The sequence below is a fragment of the Electrophorus electricus genome, chromosome 19 (genome assembly GCF_041902795.1).
Source record: "Electrophorus electricus isolate QZ-2024a chromosome 19, ASM4190279v1, whole genome shotgun sequence".
NCBI lineage: Eukaryota > Metazoa > Chordata > Actinopteri > Gymnotiformes > Gymnotidae > Electrophorus > Electrophorus electricus.
In genome coordinates this window covers 17,290,001-17,307,570 of record NC_137515.1, presented here as the reverse complement: position 1 = coordinate 17,307,570, position 17,570 = coordinate 17,290,001, and the positions used below count along the sequence as shown (strand labels likewise).

General features: G+C 45.1%; 5 protein-coding genes across 8 annotated transcripts in view; 2 read left to right on the top strand and 3 right to left on the bottom strand.

The window, feature by feature from the left end:
• Nucleotides 1-91: 91 nt before the first annotated feature.
• Nucleotides 92-3,195, bottom strand: exosc8 (exosome component 8). 2 transcript variants are annotated; one of them, XM_027001586.3, is made up of 11 exons: nt 3,089-3,194; nt 2,765-2,801; nt 2,565-2,628; nt 2,315-2,388; nt 2,186-2,231; nt 2,005-2,110; nt 1,323-1,368; nt 1,135-1,231; nt 930-1,050; nt 441-547; nt 92-309 (listed from the first exon to the last, which is right to left on the bottom strand). In XM_027001586.3, the coding sequence occupies exons 1-11, from the start codon at nt 3,103-3,105 to the stop codon at nt 191-193; spliced, it is 834 nt and encodes a 277-aa protein (XP_026857387.1). In that variant the 5' UTR covers nt 3,106-3,194; the 3' UTR covers nt 92-190. The 2 variants fall into 2 exon arrangements, with proteins under 2 accessions (XP_026857387.1, XP_081558028.1); XM_081701902.1 differs by having other exon boundaries at nt 2,005-2,231; nt 3,089-3,195.
• Nucleotides 3,196-3,465: 270 nt separating this feature from the next.
• Nucleotides 3,466-8,117, top strand: alg5 (ALG5 dolichyl-phosphate beta-glucosyltransferase). 2 transcript variants are annotated; one of them, XM_027001539.3, is made up of 10 exons: nt 3,466-3,763; nt 3,842-4,010; nt 4,172-4,218; nt 5,075-5,152; nt 5,450-5,542; nt 5,986-6,099; nt 6,421-6,480; nt 6,687-6,838; nt 7,456-7,541; nt 7,750-8,117. In XM_027001539.3, the coding sequence occupies exons 1-10, from the start codon at nt 3,698-3,700 to the stop codon at nt 7,863-7,865; spliced, it is 981 nt and encodes a 326-aa protein (XP_026857340.2). In that variant the 5' UTR covers nt 3,466-3,697; the 3' UTR covers nt 7,866-8,117. The 2 variants fall into 2 exon arrangements, with proteins under 2 accessions (XP_026857340.2, XP_026857341.2); XM_027001540.3 differs by having other exon boundaries at nt 3,468-3,763; nt 5,084-5,152.
• Nucleotides 8,118-9,413: 1,296 nt separating this feature from the next.
• On the top strand, nt 9,414-14,854 carry smad9 (SMAD family member 9). 2 transcript variants are annotated; one of them, XM_027001537.3, is made up of 7 exons: nt 9,414-9,635; nt 10,696-11,165; nt 11,261-11,515; nt 11,755-11,865; nt 11,973-12,194; nt 13,218-13,474; nt 14,356-14,854. In XM_027001537.3, exons 1-7 carry the CDS (start codon nt 9,490-9,492, stop codon nt 14,497-14,499), a joined length of 1,605 nt encoding a protein of 534 aa, XP_026857338.2. In that variant the 5' UTR covers nt 9,414-9,489; the 3' UTR covers nt 14,500-14,854. The 2 variants fall into 2 exon arrangements, with proteins under 2 accessions (XP_026857338.2, XP_026857339.1); XM_027001538.3 differs by lacking the exon at nt 9,414-9,635 and adding an exon at nt 9,905-10,160.
• rfxap (regulatory factor X-associated protein) lies at nt 14,673-17,490 on the bottom strand. The gene is made up of 3 exons (XM_027001541.3): nt 16,796-17,490; nt 16,343-16,453; nt 14,673-15,712 (listed from the first exon to the last, which is right to left on the bottom strand). The coding sequence occupies exons 1-3, from the start codon at nt 17,186-17,188 to the stop codon at nt 15,617-15,619; spliced, it is 600 nt and encodes a 199-aa protein (XP_026857342.3). The 5' UTR covers nt 17,189-17,490; the 3' UTR covers nt 14,673-15,616.
• A 28-nt stretch (nt 17,491-17,518) lies between these two features.
• sertm1 (serine rich and transmembrane domain containing 1) overlaps nt 17,519-17,570 on the bottom strand; it is a 3,649-nt gene continuing 3,597 nt past the window's right edge. The window contains exon 2 of the mRNA XM_035535633.2: nt 17,519-17,570. This exon is cut by the window's right edge and continues 815 nt beyond it. The gene's annotated coding sequence lies outside the window, so the exon portion shown is untranslated.

Here is a 17,570-nt window from a genome sequence, read left to right as displayed (position 1 = left end):
TGTTGTACTGAAGGGGTAGCCTATGTATATTCTTATGGGGAAAAGTCAGGAACAGGGGTGTGGATCACATTTCTGAACACTGAGGCAGACGTTTTGTAAATGGTCTTTGTCAGCAGTTTTATTGTGATAAAAGAAAATATATATTGACAGTGAAAAATACAACTTTTAGATAAAATGTGTCTTCCCCCATTCATTTTGACATCTCGGTGCTCTGGATGACTTTGTCAATGAGTTTGCTGATTTCGCGATTGCGTGTTACAGCTCGGCTTATGCAGTCCTGAAGCTTCTCTGCTGATAAGGAAATGCCTCCTAAAACCAAAACAAACCTTGTGACCTTGTGTCACAAATATGAGACGTATCTATGAGACCCAAACAACAGATTACTCACTACAGCCTACACTATACACGGCGATTACGTTTAACCTAAGTGAACCCCTCACCCGGTTTGTGGAGAGCGCAGAGCTGATCGTCCTCGTCTGTGACTGCAGTGAGTAATGCCCTGCACAAGCTTTCCTCTTCTGCTGTAGGGTCCACTATAATCACTGTGCTGCAGAAGGACAACAAACCGCTGGTTCAGACTTCGCCTTCTACTGATCTGACGAGCAGTTCTACAGTTTCTTCTACAATTGGTTAGGGTTGTGGCTTGGCTCATGAAGGTTGGTAATAGATTCTTAAAGAAGCTTCAGTGCGTCAGGTGTACTGTTAATGTCAAGTATGCATACACTACATCCTCGCAATGCAGTCCCACGTGTATACGTCACATTTGTTCTGCACAATCTTTTAAAGTGATGTATGAAGCTACAGAGCAAAAGGAGAAATATGTACACTGCCATGTACAACCTCTCTGGATTGGTTGACGAATAGGAATATTTTAAGCAATATTTAAAATAAGCCCTTCAATTATGAAGAATGCAGCGGCATTCACTTACTCATCAAATACTGCGAAAGACGAGGCGACCGGGTGGCAGCGGATTTGCAGGTGTCTCTTGTGCTGCAGCTCCACCTCTGCTAAATCTGTCTCCTTGTTAATTGTGACTTTGGGAAGTTGGGCTGGAAGGAGGACATCAAAATGCATGATCAGTGACGTGTCAAGAGGTCATGCGTATTGATGTTTAAAACACAAACGCTGCTTACCATTCTTTAACGCTGCTAGTAAGGTTATGATGCACGCGTCAAGTAAGTTTCCGTCATAGTCCAAACACATGATGTCACAGTACAGGACCCAGCACAACTGAAGTACACAGATATCCATACAGTTATCTCCTTACGGAGATTACGCCTTTAATTAGTCTTTTAGATTAAGTAAATATTTAGCGATCTACCTTTGACTTCTCAATGCACAAGTCTTCTTTCTTTATAATGTTAGAGCTGAAATTAGAGAAAAGGCCATTTAATGTTTTCATTCTTTCAAATCCAGAATGCGGAATATACAGGCCAAAGAACTGGCCAATTACAGGCCTTGTATTCACACCTTTTGCCTGGCCTGCTCACATTCATATTTGTAAATGTCATCAGTGTAAAAAGACCTTTTCCTGAAATGACCTGTATGCATATATTTACTAAAACATACTTGTGCACATGACAAACAAGACATACGTACGAGTCATTTCGTCATTGAAACGGTGAAAGGAATAACATGCAAAAAGGGTAAAAGATGGGAACGATTGCTGTGGGTGGCGTTTCCATACAGAGAGATGAGGACCGGGATGTGGACGCTACTCTGCTCGCTGCATTTATGTAAATCAACAAAAATTATAAAAGATGCCCACACAGATCGATCTCATTCTTTAGAACTCCCTCGATTTAGTCCATAAAGAGCTCAGTAGTTAGTTGACAGTCTAAATGAGGTGTGTTAATCCACCAAAATGCCCCTTAAAACTTTTGTGCAGGATCCTTGGCATTAAGAGTGGTAGACCACATGTCTACAAGGTCCAGCACTCTCACTAATTCAGTAAGTGAACAGGGGTGCAGTAACGCCCTCCTGGAGAGAGCGATGTCCCTCACCTGTCGATGACATCAGCGATGAACTGGCTGGCTGTCTGCGCCTGTTCTCCGGGAGGACCAGGTCGGAATCTGGAGGAGCAGAGTGGAGGCAGGTCCACATTCGGAACTGAAACACAGGAAGGGCAAATCAAAACTTCAGTCACTGTCACAGTACTTTTGATAATTATTGATACATACTTACCAATATATCCTTTATCTGGAGCATCGCTAGATGGCAAGGCTAATTCCTGTCAAAACATGTTAACTCAGCAACAGGAAAAACCGAACTTGGATCAACATCGGGGCTATATTCAAAGTGCAGGATGCTTACTGCTTTTATGCCACAGATGACCGTTGTGTTTCCAATTTTCACCAATGCTGAGCCCTCAGCTGTGTTTATTGAACCTACATATAAAGCACACGTTTAAAGTCGTTATACTCAATGTACCTCAGCACCTTGAAAATAATACTTCATTCTTGAGACGGATTATCATCATGATAATTATACACCTCTTTAGAAACTGAATACCATACATCTTTCTAAACCAAGTGCACACCTCAAAAAGCAACTTGTTGCTCACCAATATTTAATGTTGTAGGTCTGAATTCTCCCAGTTCCCTCCCATCTGGTCGGCAGTTTTCTTTCTGCGTGTGGGTTCGTTTATGATACCACAAAAGATGCAGTTATCAGAAACTACAGCAATATACTTATCCACCTAGTAGCTTACTTCAATGGACAAATACCATTCCTAATACCATTTACAGTAATAAGCCAACTTACCAAAAAGCTTCTGTGATATTCCAATGGCTCTGCTGTCCTGACAAAACAAGTCACATTAGTTGATAACTCTCATTTCAGCACTCCGGGTCAGCTCAAGTGAAGCCAAATTATTAAAATATTGAATGTTGTTAGTTAGCGGGGCCGGCCAGCTAGCTAGGTGAATAACTAGTTGGCTTAGGTGTTATGGCCATAGTTATATTTCCGCCGTCCGCATCAAAAGATGCCACATAATCGTGTCAGTAATGAGTTAAATAAAGGATGTTCGTGAGCTGTGTAACTGCCTATGTACGTAAATAATATACATGCTGTTTCTGTCGCACTTACTTGAAACCAGCCGCCATGATGCACTAAAGAAACCACGTGGGAAAATGGTAACGACGCTATGGAGGCTTGTGCGTCTCCCGTCCATCAGAGGGCGCTGTGGAGACACGCACGTCTCCCGTCCAGCTGAGGGCGCTGTGGAGACACCCACGTCTCCCGTCCAACAGAGGGCGCTGTGGAGACACCCACGTCTCCCGTCCAACAGAGGGCGCTGTGGAGACACCCACGTCTCCGGTCCATCAGAGGGCGCTGTGGAGACACGCACGTCTCCCGTCCAGCTGAGGGCGCTGTGGAGACACCCACGTCTCCCGTCCAACAGAGGGCGCTGTGGAGACACCCACGTCTCCCGTCCAGCAGAGGGCGCTGTGGAGACACCCACGTTGCTTCGTTGTGATGATGTGGTGTGCTAGTGTCTAGTTCCGCGTAGGTGTTTCTTAGGTGAGTGGAAGTAAACTTTAACAATGACGGATTCCCTGTACCTTCCGTAGCTCAGCGTCACGCTCGCTCTCTTAGTCCCTGCGGTTTTTTTGTAATTAAAAATAAAAGCTCCTTTGATGCCATGTGCCAGTAAGCCGGTGTTTGTGCTTCGTGCGCTGGCTGAGGAGCTGGAGGATGGACGTGTGTCTGTGTGCCGTGCTCCAGGCTCTGCTCGTCCTGGCTGTGCTCGCCTTGGCTTTGGTAAGCGCGACGTTTTCACCTGGACGGATCGAGACATGTAACACACCGTTACAGGGGTTTGCTTTATTATTTCTTTAGGTTGTTTTGATTGCCCATGTTAGCGCCGGTATGGTGAACCAGACAAGCCGCGATCAGGAGAGATACTTCCTTACCCCTGGGGGGGAGAAGAACCCTTTCCCCAGTCTGTCTGACCCCCATTCCCGGGAACTGTCTGTAGTAGTGCCCTCCTACAACGAGGAGTTCCGATGTAAGCTGTTTAAACTACTAACCTTCTGGCTAAGTGCTAAGATTATTAGTAATTGATAAAGAACCTTTTGTATGACGACACATTTACTTTAGCAGATATTTTATTGTGATACTGGTATAGAAGGATTATAATAGGGTTTTTTGTCGTGCTCCTACCCCCAGTGCCGGTTATGATGGAAGAAGCCATGGCGTACTTGGAGAAAAGACAGGTACATTATTCATCCAGCAGAACCAAAATAATGAAGTGCAATACTTCTGTTCATGGAGACATTTGCTAGCTGAGTGACTTAATATCTGACCTGCTATACCAGTTATAATGCGTGGATAGCTGCAGTATACGATGTTCTCCACAAGATGGAGACCTTTTCAATCATATAAGTGAATTAAATCAGAGCGATTCAAAACAATGTCACAACAGTGGAATGCACGCTTCACTGACTGGCGTTGAATTAGGTAAAGTTAGTTAATGGCATTGTTGATAGTGGTTAGGTTAGTTAATGGTGTTGTTGATTGTGCTTAGGTTAGTTAATGGTGTTGTTGATTGTGGTTAGGTTAGTTAAAGTTTCGATGAGATTCTTTAAGCAGGTTAAACACTAAACATTGTTTTATCCTCAAGTACTGCAGTTTGTCAACTGAATTAGTGATTAGAGAATCAAGAGTGGTTTAATTGTCATATGTTTGCAGAATACAGGGCATTTATAAATACAGTGGAATTCTTATACTACAGCAGTATACTAATAACCTATAAAGAAAAGATATAAAATTACAAGGTTAAATATTGAAATACAGGGAGAGGGGAGGTATTGCACATACAATAAGGGAATTGCACAAAATACGATGGACAACAAGTAATAATAAATGCAGAAATTGCATGAAACAAAACAGGTGGTTGGCAGTGAGTAAGGAGGTATATGGCAGTAATAGCATTATGGTGTGGCCAGGTATAATATTTATGTGCAGAATAATACTGTAGGAGAGACTGTGTAAGGGGTAGTACAGTATACAGTAAATGATTGAATAATCTAGTGTAGTGCTGCAATATAATTAGAGCGATCTGACTGCAAATCTGTGCAGAAGGAGAACCCATCATTCACCTATGAAGTCATAATAGTTGATGATGGCAGCAGAGACAGAACCACAGAGGTATGATCACTTTGTCACTTCACTCTGTCATTTCTCACTTTCAGACACATTCTGTCGAACGTATTCAGCTGCATGGGACTTTAATCAGGGGCACTTCAAGTTTATTCATTGATGATTTTGCTTTTCCGTTTTTGTCTCATTTGCACGTGGGCAAATCTGAATTCTGAAGAAATGTAGTATTTAATTAAAAATGTGTGCCGACACATTAGTGTCTATTTACTGAGTCGATCATTCTGTCTTGGTTTACTGTGGCGGTGCGTCATCAGTTTACACATGCGTTGGTTTATGCATTCCCAGGTTGCCTTGGGGTACACCAAGAAGTATGGGGCAGACAAAGTGAGAGTACTTACACTAGTAAAGAATCGTGGGAAAGGGGCTGCTGTCCACATGGTGAGTCCTCACCCTGTGTGCCCCATCTAATGCCCGACATACGCTGCTGATGATGTTATTTTTTATAAAAATGTTAACTTGAGCACGTCAAAGAATCAGAATAAAGTTAAACACTGGTTTGCTCATGAGTTTGTATTTGTTTACGGTAGCAGTAACACATTTAAGAATGTGTTCTCACTGTAAACAAAAGGAAGTGGTCTCGAGTGTGTTGGTTTTCTAAAGCCAAAAGCCAATCACTGACAGGATCTTAATTGAATTCCTGATTCAACAGTTCAGAACATTTATTACAGAGCTCCACTTCATCGGTGCTTTTGACATCCCCACACTGCCTTGCCTTTGCTGTGTGCATTTCCTCAGCACATGCACCTGATGCAGTGCTCTCTGTGCTGGCGGTAGGAGGATTGTCATCCTGGAAACTGTTTCTATTGCGTTCCTCTCCTCAGGGCACCCTGAGCTCTCGAGGCCGTCTCGTCCTGATGGCGGACGCGGACGGAGCCACAAAGTTTGCTGACATTGAGAAGGTGGAGGCCGGCCTGCGGAACCTCAGTCCGAAGCCGGTGGGGCATTATTCTCTTCGCCCATAACAGATGCCAATGCGCTGCGTCTTTCCCAAGCACATGGGGCTTGGAGGCATGCAGCTGTAAATTCCGCTCTGCATAGCGGTGTGATGTTGTACCACCAGGGAGTATATCGAGTGACAATGTATTAAAGCCAAAAGGCCGTAAGCACCTGTAAGCTTATCCTGCCTGCTCTTCAGCAGTAAATAGATATATTTTGAGTCTGCATTCGTGTGTGTGTGTGTGTGTGTGTGTGTGTGTGTGTGTGTGTGTGTGTGTGTGTGTGTGTGTGTGTGTGTGCGCGTGCGTGCACGCATATAGGAGAACATGGCTATCTCCTGTGGATCCAGGGCTCACCTGGAAAAAGAATCGGTGGCTCAGGTATTTAGAGATTGTAAACAAGTAAATCTAGAATAAACCTAGAATTCATTTTACATGCTTCTAAGTGCTCTTAGCTAGTGAACACAAACCCATTAATGAAGAATATTGCATACGGTTATCAGCTGGTGTGAAAGCCAAGCTTGGAATGATCTGTCACTGAGTAGACTGACCGTGAAGGTTTTGTTCCTTCCTGTAACCCATTCCAGAGGTCCCTGTTCCGTACCTTCCTGATGTACGGCTTCCACTTCCTGGTGTGGTTCTTCTGTGTGAAAGGGATCAAGGACACTCAGTGTGGCTTCAAGCTGTTCACACGTGAGGCAGCGCTGCGAACCTTCAGCAGTCTGCACGTGGAGCGCTGGTGAGCAGAGCACAGCGTGGGCCACCGCCGCGGCTCAGAGCTCCTGGCACACGCTTCGGGAGTGGGTTTGCTGATGGGGATGGACATGGTGGATGGGATGAAAGCAAGTGTGATTTTTTGTTTTTCACAAATGTGAATTGGTGGGACGTGCTTTCAAAGGTTTGAGGCTGCTCTGGGATGGGTCTTTATTCCCTGGGGCCACAGTCAGGAGTGAGCAACAAAGCAGAGGCTACAGCATGGAAATAATTTCACTCAAGGACGCTTTTACTTGTAGAAGCTTCTCTAAATGAACCAAACGCCAGTGACATAAAAACAGCATCTTTCCTCTGTTTTGGTTTTTATTTTTTTTATTTTTGTTTCTATTTATTGGGGGGGGGGGGGTAACAGTAGGCTTACCCCTACTGTTTTGGCACGTCATTATTTTCATTCTTTATTCATTTTTCGTCCTTGGGTGCTGAATATCCTAGCGATGACGGCTACATGAAACTGTGCCTGGCTTTTACTGGTGCGTCGTAAAGTCTTGTTCTCCCGCTTTTACTGATGCGTCGGGGTAAAGTCTTGTTCTCCCGCTTTTACTGATGCGTCGGGGTAAAGTCTTGTTCTCCTGCTTTTTGCAGGGCTTTTGATGTGGAGCTCCTCTACGTAGCCCAGCGTTTGAAGATACCTGTAGCAGAAGTGGCAGTCAACTGGACGGAGATTGAAGGCAAGAGCCATTGTAGTAGACTGTTTCACAGTCGGTTATTATTACAGTATTGAAATGATCAACTTAGTGTTTGATATATTGAAAATTGAAAGAGGTAATGCTGCTTACATGTTTTGAAATGTTCCTTTTTGTGTAATTTGTTCAAGTTTAGCTTTTTCTTGGGTTATTCTTGCTTTTGAAGTAGTTCGTGCCCACTGTGTCTTCCTAGGGTCAAAGTTGGTGCCATTCTGGAGTTGGCTGCAGATGGGCAAAGATCTAGTGTTCATTAGACTCCGTTATATCACCGGTGCCTGGAGACTGGAGCCCCTGAGAAAAACCCAGTAGCCCTTCCTTCTGCAGCCATGTGGATGTGCATGAGTGTGCCGTTCCCATGAACATAATGTGCTGCCACAAATGACAGACTGGCCAGGGCTACCACACTTTGTGTCCAACTACGTACGAACTGTAATCTTTTATTGTCATGATTTTGGTGAACCGTAAACGTTTTACTTTTCTTGTGGTTTCTGAGCAACATATAGAGTTTTTGATTTAAACAGCCCTGAACATGGTCGGCCAAATAAAAGAGTATAACAATCAGTATAACAAAGTGTTTTATTATGAGACATTTAGAACGTTAATATTACTGTTTGAGAAAATGAACAGTTTAGATAATGTAGAAATATGAACCAAGCTGCTCACAGGTTAACAGGTAGGCTGGAGCCAAGAAAACAAAAATACACTGGCTACCTAATTTGTTGAGGCATTCCTGTAAACCTCCATGTAAGTACAGCATTTATTTAAACAAGGATCTTCACACCCCAGACATTCAGTCAATAAAATACACAATAACAGCATGACACAGGTGTCATATATCACTGAGTTGCACCATGGGGATAATCCTGTTTATCCCCCTCATCTCTCTCTCTCTCTCTCTCTCTCTCTCTCTCTCTCTTACAGGCTTCCTAAGAGACAGGGACCATCATTAAACACTTTTTTTTTTTAATATATAAAAACAAAGGTCTACATACACCTAAATGTAAGCTGCCCATTTTTCTATGAACCGGCTTATACCGTTCTTTTGGAAAGTGCTGATTTATGTGTGCAGTGTTAACGTTGGATGTCATACGGCAACCTTGATTGATGGATTTACCGTGACCGTCGTGTATCATTTTTCCGTGCTTCTGTATTGGAAACGAGTGCAGCCTGCCAAATGCATGTGATCAAAGAGGTCGCTGCATATGCACGCTGTCATTATTGGGAGTATTGTTACGTTCCCCTGCAGTTGCTGTAAACTGTGAAAATGTCAAACTTCCAGACTCTCTGTCGCCATCCAGGCTTGCGTCATTAACGAGACTGGCCACTGCGCGCAGAAAATCGACACGTATCCTTCCGCAATGAAGCGCGTTCCCGAAATAGACCTATCGATAAAAAACTTTTGGCACGCAGCCAAACTGTCACTACATGTGCTGCGACCACTTTATACGCATCCAGTGGTACACATGAAATTGCAAAGGATAGCCTATGAATAAGGTTGTTTTCTTTTTGAAGCGCTCAGACTTCGTTGCATTCTTTTACCTGTGTTTTCTTGAATGAACACAGGTTTGTAAATACTGCAATAAAACTACAACACGACACTGTTAAAATGACAAGGTCGCGTGAAGGCTATTTGCAACATCGTTATTCTGCAACATTCAATGCTGTCCCACACAGTCTCACCGACCCGTGCAATTACACTACCCTTTGCAATCTGAGCCGACTGGCAGGTGTAGGCTGTCAAGCTCAGCCATCTCTAATTTTGTGGCCTTTCAAAATTCACTTTTATAGGTACAAAATGACCGACAAATCACTCCTAAACGTTGCGCACGGACCGCCGACCGGCTTTCTCCACTTAACGCGTTGCAGTCTTGTCCAGTACAGTGATGCCGCTCGTACTGTGTCAGCCGCGCTGGGAAGAGTTCCAGCGCTGCGGATGGATTCTGCGCGGAGGCGCTACGGCTCCAGCCTGGCTGACGCCTGCAGCCGCAGGCGAGCACACGCGCCTCACCTCCGGCCAGACGGGCGCACCCGGGCCGCCCTGGCGAAAAGACTCCGGCGCTCCACCAAACCCAACGCGAGGTAAGAAACTACAGCAGTCGCAGTCTCTTCTGACATATCGCGAATTGCTTTAACAGTCTACGTGGATCGGTAAGTCAGTAGAGGAAATAAAAAGGACAAAAATGATTTTTGTATAGAATCGGTGGTTCTGGGAGGACAAGTGCTTGAGTTCAGCATAAAGGTCCGGTTTACAGGTCCGGTTTGTTTCACGTCGTTACCACTGTGAACTTGTTGCTTCCTCCGTCCACTCGGCGCTGGAGGCGTGGTGGACACTCACGTTGTTTTCTTCACCTCCCGCAGCCGCCATACGGCGGTGTGACAGTCGCACTTAACTAATCCATCACATGTGTTTCCGACAGCGACACCGTTCAGAGTCTTAGAAATAAATGAATAAATGAGCCGGTGTCCCCGGGGATGTAGCTGTCCGTCCGCGGAACAGTGAAGCGTGCTGGGTAGTGAAGCCCGTCAGCTCGCAGACTGAGCGACGCCAGCCTTCTAAGGAGCCACTGCCCGGGAGAATGGTGGAGCGCACTGGCTGAAAGGATGGTATTAGACGTCTCCAGTGCTGGTTCTCTCTTTTTCTTTCTTGTGTTCTTGCTTTTTTGTTCATTTTTTTTAATTTGTTGTTGTTGGTGCTGTACACTTGCGGTGGTACTTTCCCGATTGATTCGTTTTGATACATGAATGTGACTGAAGAGTATCTGTGGAAGCTCACAGAACCTGTTGACAGCACCGAGGCTGAATTTCCAGCGGTGCACTGTAGAGAGACGGCGTTAGTCTAAAGGTTCGCGGTATTGAATTCCAGCACAAAGGCATGTTTATAAATACTTATGGCAGTACTTGGCAATACAGGTTATTCTTTAGGAATTAAGCACGGTTGATTTATTTTTAATGGACAAAGGGTGACCACGTGCTTTTAGTTTTAGTTTCTTCCTTTTTTCTTTTTACAAGTATATTCAGACCTTGGGTTTCTCAAAGAAAAAATCCTGGTGTGTTATCAAATTCATTTAGATCTTGAATAAGAGGAAGCAAACTAAGGCCCTGAACTGTTTTTTTCCTTCTCTCTTTTTTCCCTTCTCAGTATTCCAGTCCATCCTGCCTCAACCCAGTCCGAGCCTTGCCTTGTGCCCAGGAGCCCCATGCACTCCGCCACATCCATCACATCCCTGTTCTCCTTCACCAGCCCGGCCGTGAAACGCCTGCTGGGCTGGAAGCAGGGCGACGAGGAGGAGAAGTGGGCGGAGAAGGCCGTGGACTCGCTGGTGAAGAAGCTGAAGAAGAAGAAGGGCGCCATGGAGGAGCTGGAGCACGCGCTGAGCTGCCCGGGGCAGCCCAGCAAATGCGTGACCATCCCGCGCTCGCTGGACGGCCGTCTGCAGGTGTCGCACCGCAAGGGCCTGCCGCACGTCATCTACTGCCGCGTGTGGCGCTGGCCCGACCTGCAGTCGCACCACGAGCTCAAGGCCCTCGACTGCTGCGAGTTCCCCTTCGGCTCCAAGCAGAAGGACATCTGCGTGAACCCCTACCATTACCGCCGCGTGGAGACGCCAGGTACCGTTCTGCTCTCTGCCCTTTTGGCTGGTGCTCGCTGTAGGCGTGCCCTTGTTTCTTAGGAGTGCGAGTGACGTTTTCTCTCCTGGCCGTAGTGCTGCCGCCGGTCCTGGTGCCGCGCCACAGTGAGTTCAACCCTCAGCACAGCCTGCTGGCCAAGTTCCGCAACGCCTCCCTTCACAACGAGCCACTCATGCCCCAGAATGCCACCTTCCCGGACTCCTTCCCCCCGCTGCCCTGCGCCTCCTTCTCCTCCTCGCCATCTAACTCTGTCCAGTCTCCCGCCGCTCACAGCTACCCCAGTTCCCCGAGCAGCCCCTCGGACCCCGCTAGTCCCTATCAGATCACAGGTACTCTGGAGCTTATCTACTTAATGATAATATTGGTATGTTTATTGGTCAACAGTTTGCCCATATTACTGATGCCCATTGTGATTTATGCAGTAGTAATTCTAGCACTTTATTTCAAATGACATAATGAGATAATGACATTGACAAGTACTACTTCAGAATAATACATCACCGAAGTTTCCTAAGTATGGCGTAGAAAGCCACAATCTTTACTCCAAATCATTCCACTCACTAAACAGCAGAGACTCCACCTCCTCCATACAGCATGATGGAAACCAGCCCTCCAGAGGATGTGAAGCCAGCTGAGGCATCCAGCCCTGCTAAACTCATCCTGTCAGCCCCGCACAGAGGTATAAAGCACAAACACCATCTTTCGTAATGCACACACCCACACACATGCCAGAAACATTCAGTCCTTTGTATTGCGGCAGATTGTCATTTTGCTGTGATCCTTCAGACATGCGGCCAGTGTGTTACGAGGAGCCGGAGCACTGGTGTTCCGTGGCCTACTATGAGCTCAACAACCGAGTGGGCGAGACCTTCCACGCCTCCTCACGCAGCATCCTGGTCGACGGCTTCACTGATCCCTCCAACAACAAGAACCGCTTCTGCCTGGGCCTGCTCTCCAATGTCAACCGCAACTCCACCATCGAGCACACCCGCCGGCACATCGGCAAAGGTGTGGGTCTTCTTAGCCTCTCGGGCCGGTGCCACAGTCAGCTCTTTCCAGCAGTTTTCTGGCTTTGAGGAATGTTTAGGCTCCTGTTGTTGGTGTTCCGCCACAACGCCAATTCAGCTACCGCAGGGGGGAAAAAACATGGGCACATCGCCCATCGAGTGGCACCTGGGGTGGCCTGCGCTTTGGGCTCTCACACAGACATCCGGGGGTAGTGTAGTCTGGGGGTAGTGGCTTTTCTCCTGCTGTTTGGCACTGCCAAACACAGGGCAGAAATACATGTTGCCATGGCTCATAGAAGTCACAGGGATCACACTCACTCACACGTGGAAGTTCTGGACGTTTGCCAAGTGTGTGACCTGTTCACATGCCTGGGAGCCCTTTTCTGGAGTGTGACACAAACCAGAGCAACACAGTTGAAAAATGGAAGTTATTAAGGTTTCCACTTTGTTTCATCACTTGCCAAGTTTGGTTTGTAAATAGCGGGTTGACAGAGTGCTCAAATCTCTCGGATTTACAGCCTCATCTCCAGCTCGTCCTCAGAAGTGGTTGGAGTTTTACTGTCACATTTTTCCTCGTTGAACCTTGTGGCTGTGGTTAGAGTTTTGCAATCCACTCTGAAACAGCACAGCAAAGTTTTTGTAGATGCTTAAAACATAAACATTAGTGTTTAATATACGGGACCTGATTTAACTGTTATTCAACAAATATGTGACACAAATTTTAAATGGCAACCTATGACTGTAGGTAGTAATAAACATTTTAATATTTTTTAATGTTTAGACACATCATTACCATTTATATAGAATGAATTTAGGTTTATGAAAGCAGTTCAAATCTGGCTGGTAGTATTGCTTTACTGTTTAGACGGAAAGGATCTGGCTGGAGATATTTACATGAAACTTAAGTTGTTACATGGATGACTTGTCAAATTTACTACTGCTGCACTTCTTGGTCTAATGTGGACTCATTCCACACAAAACTCAAAGCTGTGCTTGAAATTTGAAAAATGAACTTGCCTTGCAGGAGTGCACCTGTACTACGTGGGTGGGGAGGTGTATGCAGAGTGCCTGAGTGACAGCAGTATTTTCGTCCAGAGTCGGAACTGTAACTACCAGCACGGCTTCCATGCCACCACCGTCTGCAAGATCCCCAGTGGCTGCAGCCTCAAGATCTTCAACAACCAGCTGTTTGCCCAGCTGCTGTCCCAGTCAGTCAACCACGGCTTCGAGGTGGTCTACGAGCTCACCAAGATGTGCACCATCCGTATGAGCTTTGTCAAGGTAATGGGACTTAGTTTTCACACGTGGACGCGCACACACGCACACTTAATTATTTCACAGTAAAACAACTAGGTGAGGAATTAAAATGTCACAATTAACTGGCTTTCAGTATTCTTGTCCATTTCATTAATGTTTTCAGTTTAGCAACAAAGCACACAATGAAGTGGATTGCAAACTTAATTATGTACTGCTTACAAGTGTGTAGATGTTTTCATTGCTCCTAGAGAAGAAATGGGCTGAGGTTTTGTCCAATAGGGATCATAACTATTACACTTGCCATCCAGCACAAATATGCCTGTGCTGGTGGTGAGATTCATTGAAGGTATTTCACAAACCTACGTCGTTAAGACAAAACTCAACAAAATCGCTGTAAGCAATGTTGTAAATTCTACTTGTAAATTTTTATCAACTGCTCATCTACTCCCATAATTGGTACAGAGCAGGGTACTGGAGACCTAACAAAGACCCAGTTTTCTATCACAGTGCTTCCAGCCAATGAAGGGAGATGGCTGAGTCACTGAGAGAACCAAACAAAGTCTTGTGTGTGTTGCAATGTAAATTTAAGAGAGTTATTCTAATCTTTGGCATGCTGATGGCAGTCTGCCGTGCTGCCAAAACTCAATGCAGTCCTCCAGGATTCAGGAGGTCTCCAGTTACTATTTATTCTACACAGCCCTTAGAAGTGAGACATTGAATTCCCACACAGAATGGAAAGTGTTTCAGGGTGTAGAAAACACATGCACACCTTCATGCTGTAAAGTGTATGGTCTGGCCTTAACATCTGTATTTGGATCCACTAGGCTTTGTAAAAATACTTCTATGTCTTAGTCATGGCATGGTCACATTAACAGTGAACGATTGTTGTCTGTCTCTCCCCCCAGGGCTGGGGTGCAGAATACCACCGTCAGGATGTCACTAGCACCCCCTGTTGGATTGAGATACATCTACATGGGCCTTTGCAGTGGCTTGACAAAGTTCTTACCCAAATGGGATCCCCACATAACCCCATCTCATCTGTGTCCTAACACTGTATATACACTCAGTAACCCATACCACATCCAGAGGATCAGTACCAGAGAAGGCAGCATTGAACCCTCTCATTTTCAGTAGAGGTTTATGGTACAAGTGGGTTATCAGCACCTGATGACATACCAAGACATGCTTTTAAAAGCATCTTGTGCAGCTAAGAGGCAAAATATATGTTAAGAATTTTTTTTTATTATCATGGTCACTATTCCATAGTCTGATATCAGTTCTGTACAATTAAAGACAGCAACATAAATAATAAGTTAACAAAAGAGGACAGAAAGATGATGCATCAGTGGTAGCAATGTTAAGTTGGAGTTTGCTTTGGCAACATAAATTGTGACTGCTATAACATTTAATGTCTTGATTATTTTGTCCCTTGTCACTTTTTTAAATATAGAATTTGTTTTTCGGATGTGTGTACACTCACCAAGACCTAAAGAAGAATGCAAAGAAAACACACACAAAAAACAACAAACTGGCCCATAAAACATTATGCAGCTACTCCAAATTTAAAAATCAAACCAACAAGATAATGGTACATAAACTTTTGTAATTAAAAAGGCTGATCACTTTTAGCACCCATTTAAAAAAAGTATGAAATTCAGCTATCTTATGACATGCATCATGAGTACTACACATTATACTGCCTCAGTGATCACTATGACACAGGTGAGAATGAGATCAGAATACTGATGGGACTATCTGTATAACTAACGTGATTCAGGATGAGTTTATAATTGCACAAAGCAAAATATCTAGAGACAGGTGAACATCAAGAGTTAATATAATGCTGCCGATTTTACAGCACAGCCACTGAATTTACATAATTGTTTAAAAAAAAAAAAAAAAGGATACAAATGCATAACAATAAAAGGACAAAACCATGCCAACAGGTGAAGACGACAACTCAGCTCTTACAGTAGATCTGCTAATAGTGTGATTGTCATGTTAACTGCAGTCCTGCATCACGACGACGAAGCCGCTTCAGAACTTTGATGTCATGCTATGACATCACAGACAAGGAACATGCCCCTGCTCTGGGGCGGAAGATGTCCTTGTGTTTCCTCTGTCCCTGGTCCAGTCTGCTGGTGATGTGGCTGGAAACACTGGGCATCAGTAGTCCTGCTGGTTCTGGGAACGGCTCTGCATGGTGAGCATGCGCTGTTGCTGCTGGAGAAAACTGATGACTTCAGGACTGCGCAGCAGCGACTGCAAGAGCACACAGCACAGCCGTTTATTCAAGTGTTCTTTAAAAGGCAGAAGTGATGATGGCAACTTTGTTTGCAGGTCATTATAAACCCACATGGGATCTGCCGAGCTATAGGATATTCTGGGGATAGCTTTCAGTTTATTAATAGCAAAGTGGTGTAATTTACGGGTGTCCAAGTCCGGTCCTAGTTGGCAAAGGACCGGTCCTGCAAAGTTTAGCGATTGTTCTTCCCAGACACACCTACTCCTGGCAATTGATGAGTTGAATCAGATGTGCTTTACTAATATTAATTAATGTAGCACTCTGTCAAACCCTGTTTCAATTGAGCCAGAGAGGGCCAGAGTGTGGTTTCGTGACAGCACACGTAAACACACCAGATTCAACTCAATCAATTGCCAGTTTTAGTAGGTGTGTCTGAGCAGAATAATCACTAAACTTTGAAGAACTTTGGCTCTCCAGGACCAGACTTGGCCACCCATGATGTAATGTGTCTAACATGGACAAGATGCCCATACATTTAGCATCAATAGTATATATACTACGTTCTCCTTAAATCCAGGAAGAGCTATGTAATATATAGATGTGAAGGAACCCACGGATATTATAATTACAAAAAATGACCCACTTACAAGTCTCTTTTGGTTTAACACTTGCTCTATGAGAGATGGTCTTGCTGGACGGTCTCCTGTGGTCCCAAGCCGTTGCTTAGTTACAGAAACAGGTCTCTCCTCTGAGCCCTCCTGTAATTAAATAAAAATTGATTTATCATGATGCACAGAGGCAACATAGGAACCCCAGAAAGAGTTCGCTTCTAGCCGGGTACCATGTACTACAACGTATCTACTTATTGTATTTCTAAGTCCGTTTTTTTAAAGCGTGAAAACGGTGTTGAAGGACCTTCTTTTTAGAGCTATTTATTTGGTCTCAACGTGTAGGTACAGCCCAAAAGAAAAGCAAAATTGTAAATTTACCTACACACGCGTGTTAAGCACAGTACGCCAACGCTTTGTTGATGTTCATCAACTGGAAATCAACCACTGCGAATACACGAACGAACAATTGGCTAGTTTAACCTAACGTACTTCCAGTTTCCCAGACGACATGGCCTGGTCGCTCTTCTTCTTCTTGTACTTGTCCTTGTACATTTTATTGCGGTGCTTTTTACACATCCACGGCTTCCTCTGCTTGGCCACCTGCGTGGTGGTCTCCGTGCAGCCGTCGTACACGCACTTCTTCGGCACATTCTCGCCGCCGCCGAACGCGTCGTCGTCGTTCAGCTCCTCCGGGCTCGGCGCGCTGTCTCTGGGATCCGACGCGTCCAGCACGTCGCTCTCCTCGCCTGGGTCCTCCATGTCGTACGAGTAAACATTGTCTTGCTCATGCGGCGTGTTTGCGCTCCTCGTATCTGCAGCGCCGCTTTTGTCCCCGCTTTGACCTTCTTTACCAGCGGTAACTGCGCTGTCCTTCTCACTCATTTTTCACGTTATTTAAATTGCATACGAGCAGGCAAAAGCGGCACTAACAGCCTTGCTCTACTGATTCCAGCTAGCTAGGGTTAGCTAACTAGCTGGCTATGATTGACGGCGTAAACTTCTAGCTCAGCAAACTACACAAACGCACTTTCATCTCCGCTTTTGCTGAATTTCTTTTTCGGAATAAGAACTGCTGTATACAGTCTTGATCAAAAGTTCGCGTTTTATTAATAGTCAGAGTAGCTTGTATACGGTCGGTGAAATTGACGGCTAGATATTCCTTGTTGCTACACACCGGTTCTGGCTGAGACGGCTGGTAAGAAAGAGGGTTAGTCTGTAAACCGCAACTGCGCTCATGTTGCTTTGCTGCCCCCTTAAGGCAACC

Coding starts and splice junctions, on each gene's coding strand:
- smad9 (XM_027001537.3), top strand. CDS start 9,490: ATGGATTCTGCGCGGAGGCGCTACGGCTCCAGCCTGGCTGACGCCTGC. Junction 11,516..11,754: donor TAGTCCCTATCAGATCACAG/GTACTCTGGAGC, acceptor CTCACTAAACAG/CAGAGACTCCACCTCCTCCA. Junction 12,195..13,217: donor CCGCCGGCACATCGGCAAAG/GTGTGGGTCTTC, acceptor CTTGCCTTGCAG/GAGTGCACCTGTACTACGTG.
- alg5 (XM_027001539.3), top strand. CDS start 3,698: ATGGACGTGTGTCTGTGTGCCGTGCTCCAGGCTCTGCTCGTCCTGGCT. Junction 4,011..4,171: donor CTACAACGAGGAGTTCCGAT/GTAAGCTGTTTA, acceptor TCCTACCCCCAG/TGCCGGTTATGATGGAAGAA. Junction 7,542..7,749: donor CAACTGGACGGAGATTGAAG/GCAAGAGCCATT, acceptor GTGTCTTCCTAG/GGTCAAAGTTGGTGCCATTC.
- exosc8 (XM_081701902.1), bottom strand. Junction 1,051..1,134: donor ACTAGCAGCGTTAAAGAATG/GTAAGCAGCGTT, acceptor TCCTCCTTCCAG/CCCAACTTCCCAAAGTCACA. Junction 310..440: donor CTGCGCTCTCCACAAACCGG/GTGAGGGGTTCA, acceptor TTTTGGTTTTAG/GAGGCATTTCCTTATCAGCA.
- rfxap (XM_027001541.3), bottom strand. CDS start 17,188: ATGAGTGAGAAGGACAGCGCAGTTACCGCTGGTAAAGAAGGTCAAAGC. Junction 16,454..16,795: donor TGTCGTCTGGGAAACTGGAA/GTACGTTAGGTT, acceptor ATTTAATTACAG/GAGGGCTCAGAGGAGAGACC. Junction 15,713..16,342: donor TGTTAAACCAAAAGAGACTT/GTAAGTGGGTCA, acceptor GTGCTCTTGCAG/TCGCTGCTGCGCAGTCCTGA.